Raw genomic sequence first — 18,891 nt, 5'->3', positions numbered from 1 at the left:
ATCCCATCTTTTGTCCACTCAACTTCAAAGAATCTTTGATTTTTGTGTTAGAACAATAAACTTTATCAACATCTATTTATTTATGCTATACCTAGTGTGCTGAATATAAAGAAATGAGATCTATATAAATATAAAATATAATACAGCACGTTCTTTATGTTTACATAAACAAAAATACTATAATGAAATTGCATATTTATCCATTTATTTAACATATATGTTACCTTCACATCTGAGGTATCTCTTTGGCTGTTCCTCCAGGACCTGGCCACTGAAGAAAAGGTTCGATCTGGGTGGTCAAACTTGCCGTCATTTGCATTTAGAAAGAATGTTGTAAAGGGCTCCTGTAGTTAATGAAATTATGACAGATTAAGGAAACAGTACAAGGACTTGTACAAGGTTTCTGTCAAAATTCAAAAGCCTTTTGCAGATCAAAATACTTCATAAAGGCAGAATTAAAGAAAAACATGGCACCTCATAGTTATATGTATGCATGGGTTTCTGCATTGAACATCTGAGTACATTTCTTGGCACTAACACATTTTGCACAAACAGATCCTGAGTTCTATACCATAAGACTAATTACCCATCAGACATATGTAGCCTAGTTCCAGTTCACAATGACTGCCTCCTTTACTGCAACCACCACAAACACATTCTGTGTTATTTACATAACTGGGCTTTGTTTACTCCTTGCATGTTGGTATGTCAAAATCCTTTAAAAAATCCTATCTCTAAATCTTTCTTGTGTTTTCATTTAACTGAAAAAAGCTCAGTAGGTTCCACTTTGCCTCAAGGTGAGACAAATGGCTCTGTGGTTGTTATGAGTCAGACTATGGGTCCAGGATATGCAGCTTTATCATTACTTTGGGGCAGAGGTACAGAGATTAAATATTGAGAGTCTTTACATTAGCTAATTCTATCTGAAACTATATCCTAGTTTATACTAAATGGAAACAGCTACCAACATTTGGGGAGGAAGAGCTCAGGTATTAGACAGTCTGGATAACCCATTTTGATATCACTACATTCCTCTGCAGGGAAGGGGTTAACAGTGGACCAAATCCTTAATTTGACAGTAAAACCTGAATGCTGAGATCACTGTCAGAAACCTGGATTTTCACCACTGCTCCATTAGCTCTCTTATTCAACTAATAGTTGGCAGTATGCCTACAGGGATGGATGTTCATTCCCCCTTTTTGCCAAAGTCTCATGGGGAATGTTTTTAAGAAAGTCCCTTTCATTAAATTCATACCCAAACTTACTTCATTGCATATCCTGATCATCTGGAAATTTTCTTAATCAAAGCAGTTCATGATTACCAGATCACAATTTTTATTACAGTATTACTCATCTATTATTTGAATTTTATTCTAAACACTGTTTCCTTCTATGAAATTTTTGAACAAGTCAGGGAACTCCTCCATTAATAAAGAATTTTTGTATACCACATTGGCAACATTGTGTGTAAATTGCCCCAGATGAAAAAGGTATCAAGATATTTATGTTTACATAGTCTTTAAGAGAAATCAAAATATACATAAGGAAAGCATAAATGTAAAAACAGTGAAAATATCCACAAAAAAAAGAGGAAAATAAAAGATGGAATTCTGACTCCCAGGGACCATTGTTTCTCTACCTTTATTTCACATGTCTTCCCAGTTAATTTTTTCTATCATGCACAGCAGACAACACAGGCTACTTTCATTCAAAGAAGAAAAAACTCTAATCAATTTTTTTCCTCTTAAAACATGGGGAATTTGTTTTTAATAGACACATTCAAAAGAATAGTATCTCATAAATATACTCTATCCAAGCATTTATTCTAATCAGAGAATACTAGTATGTTTTAAATAATTCAAATAATTGATTTAAATACAAAATCATCACAATATAATTTCTTGTTGGAGGACCCTGAATCTCATTGCACGATGGCTTTATTTGCTCTGTGCATACTGAAAAGCTGTGTGGTGAGGAAGAGATTTATAATTTAAATCAAATATTAAAATTTAAGAGTAGCTCAGCTTGGTCAGTAGTATAAACTACCACAATTAACTGAAATATTGACATAAAATAAGTTTTTATCTATCCAGATTTTCCACTTCTCCATATAGTGAATTCAATGTAAAATATAAATAAAAATGTGTAAGATCCAGAACCAGAAGTGCAAAATTGAAAACAACATATAAAGAAATTGGATTATATTAATTTATCCTAAAATTATGTTAATATGATAATTTTATTAAATTTACATTTTTCAATATTAGAATTATTTTGCTTTTCAATTAATTCCTTCTCTCAATTATCTGTATATATTTGCAATAGGAATTATGCTGTTTTCTAGCTTGCCCCTTTGACTGAAAAACATTATATGTTCTTGATCTAAGCACAAATAATTCTGTCTTCTAACAACTCCTACCTATGACTCTTTTCTTTATAAGATATGTGTAATTTTTGTGAATATTATTGTGGATCAGACTGTGGATCATTGCAGAGGTTCTGAAATCAGAAGCAGTCGATGGATTTAAAAGAAGCAGAAACCAGAAAAATTATGTAATTACAATAAATTATGTAAAAATATTAATCCAAACTTCCATGACAACATTATTTTAAGCATCTGAGACAAATACACAAAAGCAATAAAATTCATAATCAAGGATTAAACTTTCAGTAGCTGCGCACTACAGGGTGCCCTATTATGCTATCCTGACATGGCCTGTTGTGACTATCTTTTTGGATTTTTAATCCTTAGCAGAAATTCAGAGCTTTCACTTGCTTTAGCTCAGACCTCTAACATAATTTTAAGGTAATTTTTATTCTCTGGGAAGTCAAGTGCTTATACAAATACAATTCATATCGTATTCTATATAAGAATTTGAATACTGTTATTCTATGATACCGATTACTGTCATTTCATGTAAAGGTTTTGTTGCTGTGAAAGCTATAAAGCAGCACAATGTTTTCATTAATACTCCATCTCGCTCATTCCTAATATTCTGAATAAAATTCACACCTTGTTCACTGCCAACAAGGAGAGAAATTCGTGGGGGACTTGATTACACTGAACACAAGCTTGAGCCATGAGAGCAACGAATTTTTCCATTCAATAGCACTTCTCTCCCCTCCTTCCCTTTTAACAGTACCCAGACTCATTTGAATCATGTATGGTGGGAGTAGAGGGAGGAAGGAGGGATGTGGTCATTCTAAGACATCCTATGTCAAATAAAAATGTCTTTCCAGCCATTTATAAGAGGAGAGGGAGAGAATGTAAGGGTTTGTCAGAGTGACACACACCTTTTGCCTGATATATCTGTGATTGTCCTGCTCAAATCTAGCAAAAAGAAGACCCAAATTAACTTCTGTTCACCAGGTGACATCCAGTCCTCCTCACCTCTGAATCTCACTAAAAACTGGTTTTAACTCAATCTGATCTAACTCATAATAAATCCAGAATTTCTTCTACCTTGTACAAATATGCAGTCATTGCGACAGCAAATGGAAGACAATTATTCTCTACAAACATCTTGACTACCACATTAGAGAATCATGGTCTCAAACACTGGTCACTGTTTCTATGAAGATGCAACTGATTTACACAAATATAACTTCTTCAGTAGCAATTATTGAGAACATTCAATTGTACCATAACTCTATCCTAGTTCTCCTAAAAATCTGAAACCAATGCTGATATTCACATTCTAGGTGATTCAAGCCAGAATTCATTCTTCTGTATTACTTTTTCCTTCTGTCTACTTTTCAGGTCAAGTCACATATGGCATTCTGAAGTGGCATTCTTGGTTTAAGCTATTCCGTCTTCTGCAACTTAAATATTCACTGCTTCAGATGAAACGCACATGAAGAAAATGAGGCTTCAGGTGATAAGGTCACCTAGGGATAAACTATGAATATTGAATTTCATTTACACAAAAATACATACAACAGAATGTGTATGTATATGGTGAAATGGTGAAACAAAGGCAGAGATATCAGAATTAACTGCACAGGACAGAACTGAGGCTAAGGCATACAGTGTCTTTTAAAAAACTATCCTGATACATTGTATTGAGTTTATGTGACAAAGTTTTGGTAGTGGTGGAGGCTATAGGGGTGGCTTCTTAGCTGACCAAGGCTAAGCCTGTCAGTTATAGCAAAGTGCCTTTGTGACTACAGACTTAAGAAGGGTCAGGGAAAAACTGCAGAAGAACACTGGAGAGGGCAATGAGACTATGTGAGATGAACAGCTCTGCAGACTACAAAGTCAGTGCAGGACAAGGGCCAGGAGGTGCTCCAGGCTCCGGAGCAGAGATTCCCTGCAGCCCATGGTGCAGACCATGGTGAGGTAGTTGTGCCCCTACAGACCATGGAGGTCCAGAGGGGAGTACAGCTCTACCTGCAGCCCTTGGAGGAATCCATGGCACAGCAGGTGGATGCCTGAGGAAGGTCATGAGCCCCTGAGTCTGTGCTGGAGTAGGCTCCTGGCAGGGACCTGTGCTTCCATGAAGCATGGAAACATTTGTTGGCAGGATTTGTAAGCCCACAGGGCACCCACTGTTGCAGTCTGTTCCTGAGGGACTGCACCCTGTGGGAGGGACCCACGCTGGAGCAGCTCATGAAGAGCTGCAGCCTGTGGGAAGGACTCACTTTAGAGAAGCTCATGGAGGACTGTCTCCCCTGGGTGGGACCCCACGTTGGAGCAGGGGAAGAATGTGGAGTCTTCTGAGGATATAGGAGTGGCAGAGACAAGTGATGAACTGAGCACAGCCCCATTCCCATTCCCCTGTGTCGGTGGGGAGAGGAGAGAGAGAATTTAGGAGTTAAGTCCAGAGAAGAAGGGAGGGGTTGGGAGGAAGGTGGTTTTAAAATCTGACTTTATTTTCTCATTATCTTACTCTCATTTGATTGGTAATAATTCAAACTAATTTCCCCAAGGTGAGTCCGTTTTGCCCATGATGGTAACTGGTGAGGGATCTCTCCCTGCCCTTATCTCAACCCATGAGTTTTTCCTTATTTTTTCTTTCTCTTGCCCAGCTGAAGTGGGGAGTAGTAGAGCAGTTTGGGTGGGTACCTGACATCTAGGCAGAGCCAACCCACCACAAATACATCAGAAAAAGGAAAGCAACTGAGGGAAATGTAAGGCAGTGGGGACAGAATTGACTCAAAAATATGGTATTAAAAGCAATGTTTTGAAGACAACTGACAGAAACCAGATTGCATCTGTCAAAGCTAAAAAGCAAGACTTAAAATAATTTTTAAGGTTTTATGGCAATTACACAATTCTCTCTCTATATATATACACTTCAGAGTGGCTGGAACTTCCTTGCCTACAGCAAATACTGTTTCCTCCAATACTAAGGTCTAGGCAGGCAGTTTCTCCCCTAGGATCCCCATTACTACATGCTGTTTTGTTCTGCTGCTATCTAAACTCTCATTTTCAAATCACTTTTTGTCATATATTTTTCATTTGTTTCCTTGCTTTTTTCTCTTTCTTTTGCTTTTCCTTTTCTCTTGTTCTTTGGGTTACATAGTCTTCTCCCGTGGTTTTAGTTCACACTCCTGTCCTTCACTCTCAGTTTGTTGCCACTTTCTACGAAATGCTCTACAGTAACACATCTTTTACCATCACTCTTCTCCAGTCTTTCAAAATACTGAAAGTATTTTTCTGTCTGAATCTCTGCATCTCTTAATGTCACCTTCCTCTTTCTGGACTAGACTGTAATTTACCTTTTTTTACAGAGTCTTCTTCACAAACTCATATCAAAGTCTAGCTCAATAAATTAATGAGCAAGAAATACTACTTTAACTTACAGAAATCTGACCTAGCCTTACATATCAATTTCACTGGCACAATCTTCTCCCTTAGGATATTTCACCCTTTATTTTGTAACAAAACTATCTCTCTATAGATCACTATGACTTTATGAGCTTCATTGCCATAATCTTTTCCTCTATACACACTTATTTTCAAGTATCTATTTAGGCTTTCCATTTGCTGCCTTATCCAGTCTTAACATATTATTATCTTTTTTTCCTTTTCTGAGGTTCAAATTTTCCCTGGATTTGTCTTCTTTCACTTCTGTTGTCTACTCCCATTAGAGATTGCTTTTCTTTGCTGGTCAATCATATTTAAATAATCTTTAAAATACCTGTGTAGGAGTATTAAATACAGGAGTCCCTGTATTTAAGTGATCTGTTGTTTTCACCTTTTCATTGGCAACGTCTTCTTTGGATATCAGTGCTTTCCACTTCTGCTTTTTATGCTCACATATATCATTTGCCCTAACAAATGTAATTTGTAAGGTCTATATTGCAAGGCCATCAAGGCAAAGACCTTGTCCTCTTGCTCTTTTAGCTGAGATCACAAAGAGAGCAAGACCATCTACAGTACTACATAAAGAACAGTAGTAAAAGCGACATTGAATCAACCTAATACAGCAAATGAATATTCCTTGGTGTGTTGTACATTCAGCCTGTAACTAGATTTTCAGTGCTGAGAATTTGCCGACTAGCAAGAGGGGATCTTTTGCTGTACAGCAGCCAAAATTAATAGATAAACATGCAAATAAAACTACTGTTTTTAATCTACTTTAAGGCAACAAAGAAGCACATGTGTACCATAAAATGTATTCAGTAGATGAATAATTTAGAAGCATTTAAAAGGAATACAGTGGTCACCCAACACAGGAGTGTAATCAACACTTAGTTTCCCATAGTTTAAGAAGTATATCCTGAACTCACAGAAACATGAATTCCCCTCTGAGCAGAAAAAAATGAATATGTCTAAGGGAAGCTGAGATGAGTGAAAACTCACTTATCAAGCTTTGTGTGGCTCTGTTTTGCTTTGTTGTATGCAAAACATGCTTAGAATACACTTTATGCAACAGATTTTTATTGGCAGGGTGTACTTGAACTTAAGTAATTACACAGTCACTCCATTTCTCATTAGTTCAGGTTTCTCTGTGGAACCTTCAGTGTCTCATCAACACTCTTTTTTCTGTAAATAATTGTGATAACACATACACTGAATTCAGATTCATTCTACCTTTGAAGTTTAGTTCCCTTCCCTAGATCTGGTTTTGGTCATAGGAGCATGAGGTTCCCAGAACTGACATAACTGTTTGAAGTTAGAATCCACATTCCTACATTTCTGAAAACTGTAGAGAAACTCATTAATTTAGAAGCACAGTTCATTTGCATAAAATATTGCTCAATGTTGCTTTAATATAAAACTGGTTATATAATTCCCCTCTCAATGTGACAGTTTAATGTTCTTACGAAAGGCTTTTTTTTAATGTTGCATGGATCTGTCCCTAGCTGAAAATAATAAATGAATATAAGCAGTATCAGATTCCTGTATTGCCTACAGATATTTTTTGGGTGTGGATTTCATTTTAGATGCATTTTTCTCATTGTATACATCCTTATCCCACCACATTTTATGTTTAAATTTATTTTGGATTGTTTGGCTAGGAAGGACCCCCTGATCACTACAAATGAGTATATAAAGAATATCTAGATCTGAGATTTTAAGGTAGGGAAGAACAACGAGATTTTAATAGAAAGGTGTTTTCATAAAAACAAAACAAAACTGTCATAAGTGACAGAAGAGATGCTGTAAATAAAGATATTAATGAAAACCAGGATCCAGAAATACTTACAATACGAACAAGCCAAGCCAAGGTAGAAGTAGATGTAGAGTAGTGGGTGTTATAATGATAAGGTGGAGTCTGATCATCTTCCCATGTCTCATACCGTTCTGCATAGAAGACAGCTCTCTTTGGGTTCAAAGCACCAATGGGCTGTAAAATGATAAGAGGTCAAATATATTATCAGCTGAAGGACAGCATGTCTGATATGGCATAAGTTAATTCTGCATTAAGATTCACTGCACAGGAGACTCTGCAACCAAACACATTCCACGCTGCAGTAACCCCTGAGATTGCTGTAAGTTTAGAGTTTATTTTCAAAGGCTTTGTGTACTAAAAGTCTTATGAGTTTCCTTATTTTAACTGACAAATATAAGTGAGCCACATCTGCAAACTTTCAAGACCTTCTTGAAGTATAAGTTGTTTCCCAATTAGTTCAGTAACATTCTTCTGGAAATAGACTTCTAAAACTGCATTTAAAATGCATTGAGGCCAAACTAATATTTCTGTTGCTGTCATTCACCATAATCACACAGCTAATGAAAACTGACTTTTGCTCACACAGGATACTTTGTAATGCGCAGTGCATGATGAAAAGATTTCACGCAGAACTGCTGATGGTGTCTGGTGATCCTAAGCAGAAATACTTAAAAACCATGCATAGTCCTCAGGACTGGGTGTACTTTCTGACTGAACAAAGCCATGTTTTACTGAACAAAGCAAACAAGCTTTGTACTTGAAACCAATAGAATGTGGAAATTATTCACAAATTCAAAGTCCATTCTGAGAAAATATAAAGGACAATCTATACAAATTAGGTGAAATACAAAAGAGATGTAAGGCAGTAGTAGGAACTATTGGTTTCGATGTGGCTACTTGAGGAATACAAGCTTTTTGTGATTTTTCAACCCACTTTATCTCAGAAGCTTTTGCAAAAAGTATTTGTTACTGTGTGATGCAAAAGTTTCTTGGATAACGAAAATGCAGATTTTAGCTTTTATAGTAAATTTAACCAAACACGCAGAGTTTAATACTTAGAGGAGAGCACACTTCCACACCAAATAATTGTTTAAACTTATCGTAGTTTGAAATTATTACTTGATTTGCATTAATCAAAGTTTAATTAGAATTGGTAATATTAAGGGTATTGAAAAATAGATATAAGCAAGGACTTTGACCAAATGCTAACAGTATTTTCACATTTTATTGCACTGCACAATTTTTCTACTGAATTAGAATCCAAAGTAATTCAAAAAGGAAATACCAGTACAAGGTCAAATCTCTGTGTTTCACTACACTAGATGTGTAACTAAAAAATTTAAAGCTGCAAGTATTTTATTCTTTCAGCACTGCTATGTTTTTTGAGATGGCAGCTTAAAAGAGTGACATAGAACATGACATTTCCTGATTTAGAGTTTGTTTTGAAATAGCAGTCTTTGGTGAACATTTACATTTTAAAACCTTATGATTTCAGTATTTTTCACATTAAGCACTCCGGATGCTTAATATTTTGCTGTGTCATGGAGAAGTTAATAATTTTCTCATATGTGTAAAATGATAGAGTAATCCCAAAGGATCGGTGTTATCTGGTGCAGACTGCACTGAAAGACCTCACAAAACATTCTTGAAAGAGAAGTATGAGCCATTCCCTAACACTTTCCCGGCTCGTTTCCCAAATACTGGCAATAGTAAAAAATAAATACTTGCATTTTTGTTATCCTTGTTTTTGTTACACATCCTTCCAGTGTCAGGAAAAAAACTGGCAGTATTATTACCTTGAAGGTATTATCATATAAAAATGGTTGTTCAACAGTTTCCTTGAAAGAGACATTTTTTATCCCATTAGACTGACAAACTGTGCAGATATATGTGCACTTTGCTAAATTATATCAGGATCTGGGTTGCTTTGGGGATTGGACAGAACCTGCTGACACCACCCTCATTAAGGTACTGTGCATCCACTTCTTGGCAGAAAAAATTCCAGTCCCAACTGCACATTTCAAGAGCTAAAGCAGTAATTCACACTGTAGTCTGTTAAAATGAAATGTTCACCCCCTCTGAGAAGGGAACACAAAATAGCAGACAAATTGGTGAGATTGTATTTGGTAATGGAGAAACACCCTGAGAATATCTCTTCTCTCCACTACGAAGGTGCATCTTATCCTATGCTGCAGTGAATTCTGTGGCTATGGAAGACAGAGACGTCGTCTGTCACCAAATTATTGTACATAGAGGTTTGAAGGCACAGTGGAGATGATTAACACAAGATTGAAAATATGGGAAAGTCCTGGTCTTTCAAAACACGGTTGATGCTGATTAGAAGTCTTTCATCAAAGAAGCAATGTGTTTTCATTATTCACTGTAAATTGACTACAGTAACAAGGCCTGTGAGGTATAACTGATGCTCAAAATAATTATGAGGTATTTTATTTTATAGACTAGCAAAATTTTAATGATGGTTTAATCAGTACCTTTAAATAACATTTTGAATATAATATGTATAGGTGTATTTAATAAAAAGGTTATTTCTTTAAAGATTTTGATAATAATTTTTAAAGTCACATAAAATACTAATGAAAATATACCATCATGTTTTCTAGGTTGTTCAATGAGAGGTGTTCGATTTAAAAGAAAAAAGGTATAATAATGTAAGATCATGTTTTCCCATTTTCTTATCAAAATGCCTGTAAAGTTGCTAAATAATCTACCTTCAGAACATATGTGATTAATTGTACTAAATGATAAACCTGAAAATCTGTACTCTGGATTACCATTATCCAATATTTTTTTCAGAGTCATTGTCTTTTTTTTAGAGGGAGGGAGGGAGGAAGGCAGGAAGGAAGGAAGGCAGGAAGGCAGGGAGTCAGGGAAGGAAGGAGGGAGGGAAGGAAGGAGGGAAGGAAGGCGGGAGGGAAGGAAGGAGGGAGGGAGGGCTTGTCTTCAGCTATGAAGTCGCACCTCAACTTCTCAGGACAGATCCTGGATTGGATGAACTAGTGATCTGTCTGACAGCCTGGGATTTGGGAGACATGGGTTAATTTCTCTCATTCCACAAACCTTTACAGTGTCCATGAGGTGACTGCTTTTGTATGTCTATAGCTTGCACTAGGAAGGTGAGCTGGAAGTCCCTGAGCTGCTCTAGAGGGGGCAGTGTGCAAACATGGCCCTATTTGTGCAGAGATGACAACTGGGATCCCAGAAGTGGCACAAATATCTCAATGCAGCACAGCCTGGGGAGGAGAGCTGGGAGCTGCCCATGCTTACACAACTCTGCAGCTTCTACTTCAGCCTTACATAAGTTATCTCTGGCCTGTGGTGAAGGAATACAAGAAACACTTGATCTCCCTTTTCTGTGCAGTCATGGAGATACTGATGTGAACCACCTCTCTGCATAGTAATGTAAAGGACATCTCTCCGGATTCAGGAAACCATACATATTGAAAATGGAAGGTGCTCAAATCTCTCTCCTTCTTTTTTTTTCCTCCTATTGCTGTGGTTGTTGTTGTTGTGCAATTAAAAAATTTGTTGATTAACCCCAAAGAGAATAGCTTCTGTATACCAAAAGTCCAGGTACTTTCTGAAAGCAAAAAAACCCTCCATAAATAAAATAGCAGGGAGTAAATTGTGCAAGGTCTGCCCTGGCTTCTTTAGTGTTATTTTAACATCCATGTGGGAAAATGCTGTTAACCAGGGTAATGGTATGAGTTCATCCTTCAGTAAAGACAAGGTATTTCTGTAAAGACCTTAGATTGTGTAAACTAGCAGCTAACCCAGTTTTACTCTCATGAGGCACGGGTCCTATTAGATGACAAGTTCTATAGTAATGGTAGTCTCACATTTCTTGTGAAATGAGTAGGATATATGGAGTTTTGGTCACTTTTCATAGCTTTATTATGCCATTCTCAGCCCAGAAGGTCAACTACCTCAGTTTTAATCTAATATCATGGCTATAAAATGCAGTTAAATTTTATTTATGGATCAATCCCTGTAACTTTATGTAATGGAAGAAAACAATATTATTTCCATTTGATTGAGATTCTTTTGGTGTATGCACTGATTAAAATGACTTGCCCAAACAATACAAAGGCAAAGCTCAATCTATATACTAAGTCTCACTCCATATCTTAGCCATAAGACAAATACAGAAACTGAATTTGAGTAAAATAAATTGTTCTGGACATTATTTTAAAAGTTCTTTTCATAATGTTTTATAAAATGCTGTTTCCAAACACACCATTTGTCCTTTTATTGCAAAACTCTCTCTGTAAGGAATCATATTAAATAGAATTAACTTCCCACATAATGGTTTCATAAGATATTCTTTACTCCAAACAGAACACGTCACTTCATATGACAATGCCTATTCAGTCACTTTACTTTTGATGTACTAAAACCTGCTACTTCAGTTTATTTTATGTTTCTTTCTTCCATTTAAAAATAAGGCAAGTATTTACTGTAACATTAAAAACACACTACTACATCTTTCTTTTTTTTACCTGGCTAATCTCTTTAGATATCTGGCCTTTGAACAAGTCAACACATGTTGTCAATACACCTTATATCTAGTGTTTACATCCAGTGGACGTGTTATGCTCGTTCATGTAATATCTATTTGTTTGCCAAATAGAACTATATTCTCTCATGACAGCAGAACTGAATCTAGTATCCCATTTATCTAGCCACTGAAATATTCTGCTTAACTTGACTCTAATTCATGCAGCAGCTACCTTATCTGTTGGGTATTTTTGTTTGTTTTGGTTTGGTTTTTTTGTTGTTTTTGGGTTTTTTTTCTTCCTTTTTTTTTGTTAGTTTTTTTTTTTTTTTTTTTTTGTGATGTACTGCACAGAATTGTAGCATGGTACAAAGGTGTATTGAACCTGGCTTTATTTGGCTCCAGCTTTTCCTGACTGCTTGCTTTTTTATTAAAAAACACCCACTGAACAACAAACTATGAATAGGATGTCTTAGGATGATACTTTAAACTTAAAAATAAATTGTAATTACATCCAAATTAGTAAACAGATTTTTCTTCGGCATCCTAATATGAAAACCAGATATCAACAATATCAGATATAAGAGCATTCACAGTACCAGAGTTTCACTTAGTAAATGAACTGTTTATTTAAGAAAAACACACATTTAATTGTGTGGCTTTAATTGTGTGTAGTTTTTCTGCTGATGGAAGAATTATATATGATAAAGAGAGAAGTTTAATTTTACAGAAAATTATTTCATTTTTCCAACGGAGGGCTCTCAATAAGCCCATAAACTCCATTCCACAGCATTAAGTATTGGAAGTATTAAGTGTGGTCGCCTTGAAATATTCTCACTTGGATGTGTTCATTTGCATTATTACATTTAGAAGCCTTGGGGCTTTATCACTTCCTTTTCTTGAAATGGCACAGTAATAAGGAAAAGTGGTTATGCTTATCACCACCCATCAGTCAAATACCTTCTATATTAACAAAACATAATTTTTTCCACTCAATGAATGGGTGTGTGATGTTTCATACACATGTCAATATTAGTATTACTTTGCCTGGTGAAGAAATCATTTTATTTAACAGGATGTATGACTGGAAGTAAATGAGGAGAAATTCCCGTTTACACTTTAATGAGCAGGGACCATGCAGCATGTCAAAACCATGCATTCACTATCATTTAGGAGTAAAAGTCATACAATTTTATACAAACAAACCATACCACATTTTAAGTGACTTGAACCTCACAAAAAAATCACTGTATAGTAAGAGCTGTGTGCATGTTTCCTGGACTAATGTTTAACATCCTAAAGTATTCTTCTGAAGGAAATCTCAACAAAGAAGGAAATAAGCTGATCACCTGATGGTTTGATACTGAGAAGATAATCTATGTATCTATGACAGCCTCTTTCATTAGCTTTTGATCCTGTCAAACAATAAATATAACCTTTAACCTTGTACATGTAATGAATAAAACTTGAACCTACACTGTCTAATCAAATGAGAGGTCCAATATATCCCACTGCTATGGTACATTCCATGCCCATGAACCCTGGTTTTAAATCTAAAACTCTATGTAAAAGGAAAAACACCAAATAGCTTTCAGAACAGAATTTCCAAACACCTAAAAGAAAAAGGACAGAGGAATCTTCAGACTAATATTTAAACATAATTGTTCTGAGAGAACAAGTAACATCTGGATGTAAAAATACCACAATAAGGAGTGCCACATGAAATCAGAATGGAATGGAAGGAAAGGACGAGCTACATGTTCAAGATGGCTTTGCACGAATGTAAATATTTAAGTTTGGACTAAATGCAAAAGCGCATGTTTTACTCCATTACTGACATCCTAAGCAAGACAAACACCCCTATTTTCATCTCCAAAAATCATATGAATTGCATTTGATATGTATGTTCACTTAGGAGTTGTGATATCACAAAGGTGGTGCATTATATATACACCTGCATATGTTTCTGTATATACAGAAAGCCTGGAAGCCAAACAAACATTAAAAATTTTGAAAAATTGTGTACTCAGTTATCAGAACTGACACTGGAGTATTGTATGAACTTTGAGCAAGAATACATAAAATATTTTTAAAAGCTGATTTAGCACCTACATTTAACGACAAAAACTGTTTTAAACCAAGAAAACAAAGCATGGCAGGTGACTTCTCTTTTCATTTCATTGCTTTTGTGGGCTTTTGCCATATATTCAATAGTGTTAAAATTCTAAATAATTTCAAAAGATTTTTTGAGGACTATTAATTGCTAAATAGCAAGGACAGAGTCTTTGTGAAACTAAGGAGGGCAAAATTTACAGGGAGACAAAAGGTCAGGAACTGACAAAGGAGATTTTGTCCATCAACAGTTTAGCTGGAGGTTCTGATCTGCCATCAAATCTGCAGGAACATGTCCCCATTGCAGGGCAAAATCTGACAGAAGGAAGTTGCTCCTCATGGAAAGGATACTGAGTGGACCTGCCCCAGAAGTCTGGCTGAGGCTTGATAGTACAACCACCTTCAATATTGTTAACAATAAATTACTAACTCCTGCTTTTAAGCACCAGGCTACTCAGGATTCACCTCCATGAAAAGAAAAGAAAAGAAAAGAAGGGACTCACAGGACAATATCAAAAATGAACACATAATTGACAAGGCAATACCTCAGAGACATTGGATTTTTTAAGATTTTTACTGATAATGCAAAAATGGAAACAGAATGCAAGTAACTCTCCCCAAGTCCCAGCCCAAGTCAGGCATTCCATACAAAATGGCCACTGCATTTTAAAATAAATCATTAACCTATTTTTCCTTTTAAAACCATGGTGAAATGAAATCTATCAGATATTATTATAATGAACACTGAACAAAAAAATGACAATTACAATTGACAACAACCCTTTTATCCTGAGGTATTCCACAACACTTTGCTAATTTCATATCTGTTTTCTCATACATCCATGGGATAAATGGAGCCCAGATATTGCCAGAAAGGAAAGGCAATTTTCCTTGACTAGTTCTGTGTAGGCTTTTCAGAGGTCAAAACCCTAGCTGTTCCAGAGGAAACCACCAATAGCTTTTGGTGAGTTTTCAAATTGGCAAGAAAAGGTGCACATTGCATGGGTTCTTGATGAAAAATAAAGAGCCATGGACTTGATTTTACATTCCCTTTTGAAGAGAGCACTAATAACAGCACAGTGATGCTTAATAAGCTATACATGCACTAATTCCATAATGAGTCTTTACTAACTCATGAGGAAAACAAATCTATTCAGCTATCACACTACTTCCTGTAGCAATTTCACATTTTAGTAGGTTACAATAAGAATTTGGATTGAACCAAACTAAATAGCTAGAGAAGGACTCATGAGACACTGTCTAATCTTGTTGCACTTCACCACATGTAGTGCTATTAATACGTCCAGAAAGTGAGTTTGAGAGATTTTGAAAAGTGTAAGCACCTTAATGAAAGGTTTATCTTTCTGAACAACTCTAAACTAGCAATACTTTTATACATGCTAGGGAACAAGCCAGTGTAAAATGATCACAGGTCTTTTTTTAAGTCACGTCTGTGGATCTTTTATTGTTCTTGGCACAGATTTCAATGGTGTTACAGAACTGAAAAACACATTTGTGAAACATACCTATAATACTGTGAAAAGTCAGAAGTTTTACATAACCTAACGGAAGTATCAAGCAATTTATTTCCTTTTGAGGCATACTGTGAATGTACTGTAAATTCTGGGTTTATTTGCTTGTTTATTTTTTTTATTTGTCTAAGAATAAAAAGGGAGTGTAAACTCAGGTGTCTCTATTCTCTATTATGAATTCAAGTCCTACTCAAATTATTTTGGACGTCTTACAAAAGCAGGCTTCCAGGAATGGTTACAACACATCTGGAGGTACTGCAAGCACACCCTTTCCAGCAGAGATGAAACTGTCAAATATCCAGGGCAGGATGTCTCCATTGCTCCCCAGGATGTGTGCTTGCAGGGAGAGGAGGAAAGAAATCCTCACTTAAAGCATAAACCCCAGAAACACTCATGTCTGCCTAGCAGCAGAAGGGAATGCAGGGTCTGCAGCACAGGACTGCAAAACAGACCTTGGAGGTCATTTTCTCCTCTCCAGCCTCTCTCTTAAAGGCAATGAGTGACAGCTTCCTGTGGTTTTGAGCCTCACTCAATTTGTACAAGCAACTTCCCCCTCTTGGCTGAGGAGCTGTGGTAAGGATGCAAGAAAGCTGATGCCCCAGACAACAGAAACCTCACACTGGGGATGTTGCAGGACTATGCACTATCTTGCCACTTTCACTGGCAAGAGAGTGCATACACTTTCTTAGTTGATAGCAAACAGGAATGATACTTCCCACAGCTCAGTTTTGAGACCTCTTTTTTTTTGTCTTTATTTTAGCTGGCCAAAAGTAGAGCCTCTCCATATGTTTCTGCTGTGCTTGGCCAGGACAGACCTTCTCTGCAGTCTGTTAACACAACCAGAGTACCAGAGCTGGGTATTGATGACAATGTGGTGCCATTAGAGAAAAAAAGCACTAAGAATTTTTTATTGTAAAGCACTAAGTGCCCAGATCAGGTTGGGCAGAAAAAACCCCAACAAGTAAAAATAAGGACCAGATACTCCAGGATATAAAATATCCTTTTACTAACTATTAAATCAAAAGAAGATGCTGATACTATATTATTATTCTAGTCACTGCAAAATAAAGTGAAATATTAGTCCAAGCTTTTTATTTCCAAAGGATCAGCTTTTATAAAGAGGCATAATTAGTGAGATCAAGTGGTCAGATGCACTCCTGTCCCATAAGTTAGAAGGTACTGAGGAGTTGCAGATTTGGAACCAGATAAGTCAGGGACATGGAAGCAGCATAATACAGAGATTCAGTATAAAATAATTCTAAAATAGAAACATCTATTTCAGGCTTTTATGAGTTTAAGACCTTACTTAACCAGACTATAAATATAAAACAAAATGTCTTTCTAAAAGGGCTGGCTGACTGTTCTTTAACAAGAATGAAGCATACCTTTGAAAGATCTCTGAAGTTGCCTGGAAGGGTCAGATCTAACTCTTCAGACTCATAGTTTGTTAAAACCCACGGAAATACAGGGTACTGGTTCAGATCATTGTACGTTCGTCCTATTGAAAAAGAAAGTTTTAAGAATTAGGAAATAGTGTCCACTTGTGCAGCTAGAAAAAAAATGTAGTGGTTACATTTGTTACATCACATGTTCCCAGTTCCCACCATTTTGACAGAATCAGGTATAAATCTTCCAGACAAAAGCAGCCATTTAGGTGCACTTATCTTGAACCAGAAGTCAACACACAAACTGAAATAATATAAAAAGCACAGTATCTTTTAAGATCAACTAAAATGCACCGTATGCCAATAAACACTTTCTTTTTTATTTCCATTAAGATATTTTTATAGCATGAATGTAGAAATTCAAAAGAACTAGACTATTACTTTCCTAGCAACGTCATGAAGTATCATAGCTGGCAAAGATAAAATGAGACTTCAAACAGCAGGGGGGTGAATTTGAGGTTTGCAAATCTAGGTCTATCCTAGATAGTCCATACTAATCCATCATTCCCTACTGTTCTTCTTCACCGAAGAAATGGTGGGATTCCATGGCAACTGTGGAATCAAAGTGATGAAAGTCATGTTTGCTGTAACACTATTTTTTAATCACTTTGAAAATTGAAAAACAATACTCTCATGTAGAAAACAGAGCTGACTACCCCAGGCCACTCTCTTCAATCATGAAAGAAAGGCTGCTGTCATCCCAGCAGCTCAAATGTGCAAAAACCATCTATAGATACTATTTCAAAAGAACAATCTTCAATTGCAATGAACTAAAAATTATGAATTCATCACAAAGAAAAGTGTGTTTGGGAAAGGCTATTATTTTTGTATTCTCTAGTATTTAGTAGAATCTAACATTTCAGTGATAAGACAAATGAAATTTCTTAGTACAGAACTGTCCATCCTATTGCTACAGTGAGAACCACACAATATGCAACACAAGTCTTAAAAAAAAAATCAGGTCATAAATATATGTGTGTGTGTATTTATATAATATAATTAGCAGACTGAAATAATCCAGGTTAACAATTCCCAGTCCTGTGGCAGATTTACAGCCCTGTCTCACTAACTGCTTCCTTCCAGATTCTGGAGAGATTCCTGGGGTACAAAACCTGGCACAGGAAAACACAGGCTTCCTTGTTCTGAGTAGCAGTTGCAATTCTACACAAAAATCACTTCTGCTTTAATGAAATGTGAAACTTGCTCTACAAACACCTTATATTTTCAACAGAAGTTGATGAACAAAAAGCATGCTTTTATTTTGTACATAGTTTCACTGAATACAGAAGTGCATATTCTTAATAATTATGCAACCTCATTTTTACACTCTGAAAACATAGACGTTCAAAAGAATACAAAAAAAAAAAGTTAAGGTGCAAATATAACTTTGTGAAACAAGCAATTCCAGCACTGTGCGCTACATACACAATTAAAGATGGAAAGAAACAAAATCACTTCTTCTTTAATATCAAGAATGATTGAATTAATGAATGAATGAATGCAAAACAACTCTTGGACAGAACAAGAACGTGTCAAAGAGCTATATCAAGAAGCATACCAGAATTTATCCTTACAAGGGAGGAAAAGGAAAGTATACTCTGCTAGATTATTTACACTTTTAAATAGAATAAAAGGGAGGGGGCTCTATATGTTTTGAAGGAAGACAA

At 36.0% G+C, this 18,891-nt stretch overlaps 1 protein-coding gene across 2 annotated transcripts in view; it reads right to left on the bottom strand.

The window, feature by feature from the left end:
* The window catches only part of NBEA (neurobeachin), a 457,382-nt gene that overhangs the window by 66,706 nt on the left and 371,785 nt on the right, over positions 1 to 18,891 (bottom strand). For both annotated transcript variants that reach the window (XM_054003372.1, XM_054003379.1), the window contains exons 45-47: positions 17,165 to 17,277; positions 7,656 to 7,796; positions 225 to 344 (exon numbers count right to left, since the gene is read on the bottom strand). In XM_054003372.1, coding sequence (XP_053859347.1) covers positions 225 to 344; positions 7,656 to 7,796; positions 17,165 to 17,277 — 374 coding nt within the window. The remainder of the gene's footprint in view (positions 1 to 224; positions 345 to 7,655; positions 7,797 to 17,164; positions 17,278 to 18,891) is intronic.

This window comes from Vidua macroura, chromosome 2, assembly GCF_024509145.1.
Source record: "Vidua macroura isolate BioBank_ID:100142 chromosome 2, ASM2450914v1, whole genome shotgun sequence".
Lineage (NCBI taxonomy): Eukaryota > Metazoa > Chordata > Aves > Passeriformes > Viduidae > Vidua > Vidua macroura.
Note: the sequence above shows the minus strand (reverse complement) of the source record. Positions and strands in the feature narration are given on the sequence as shown.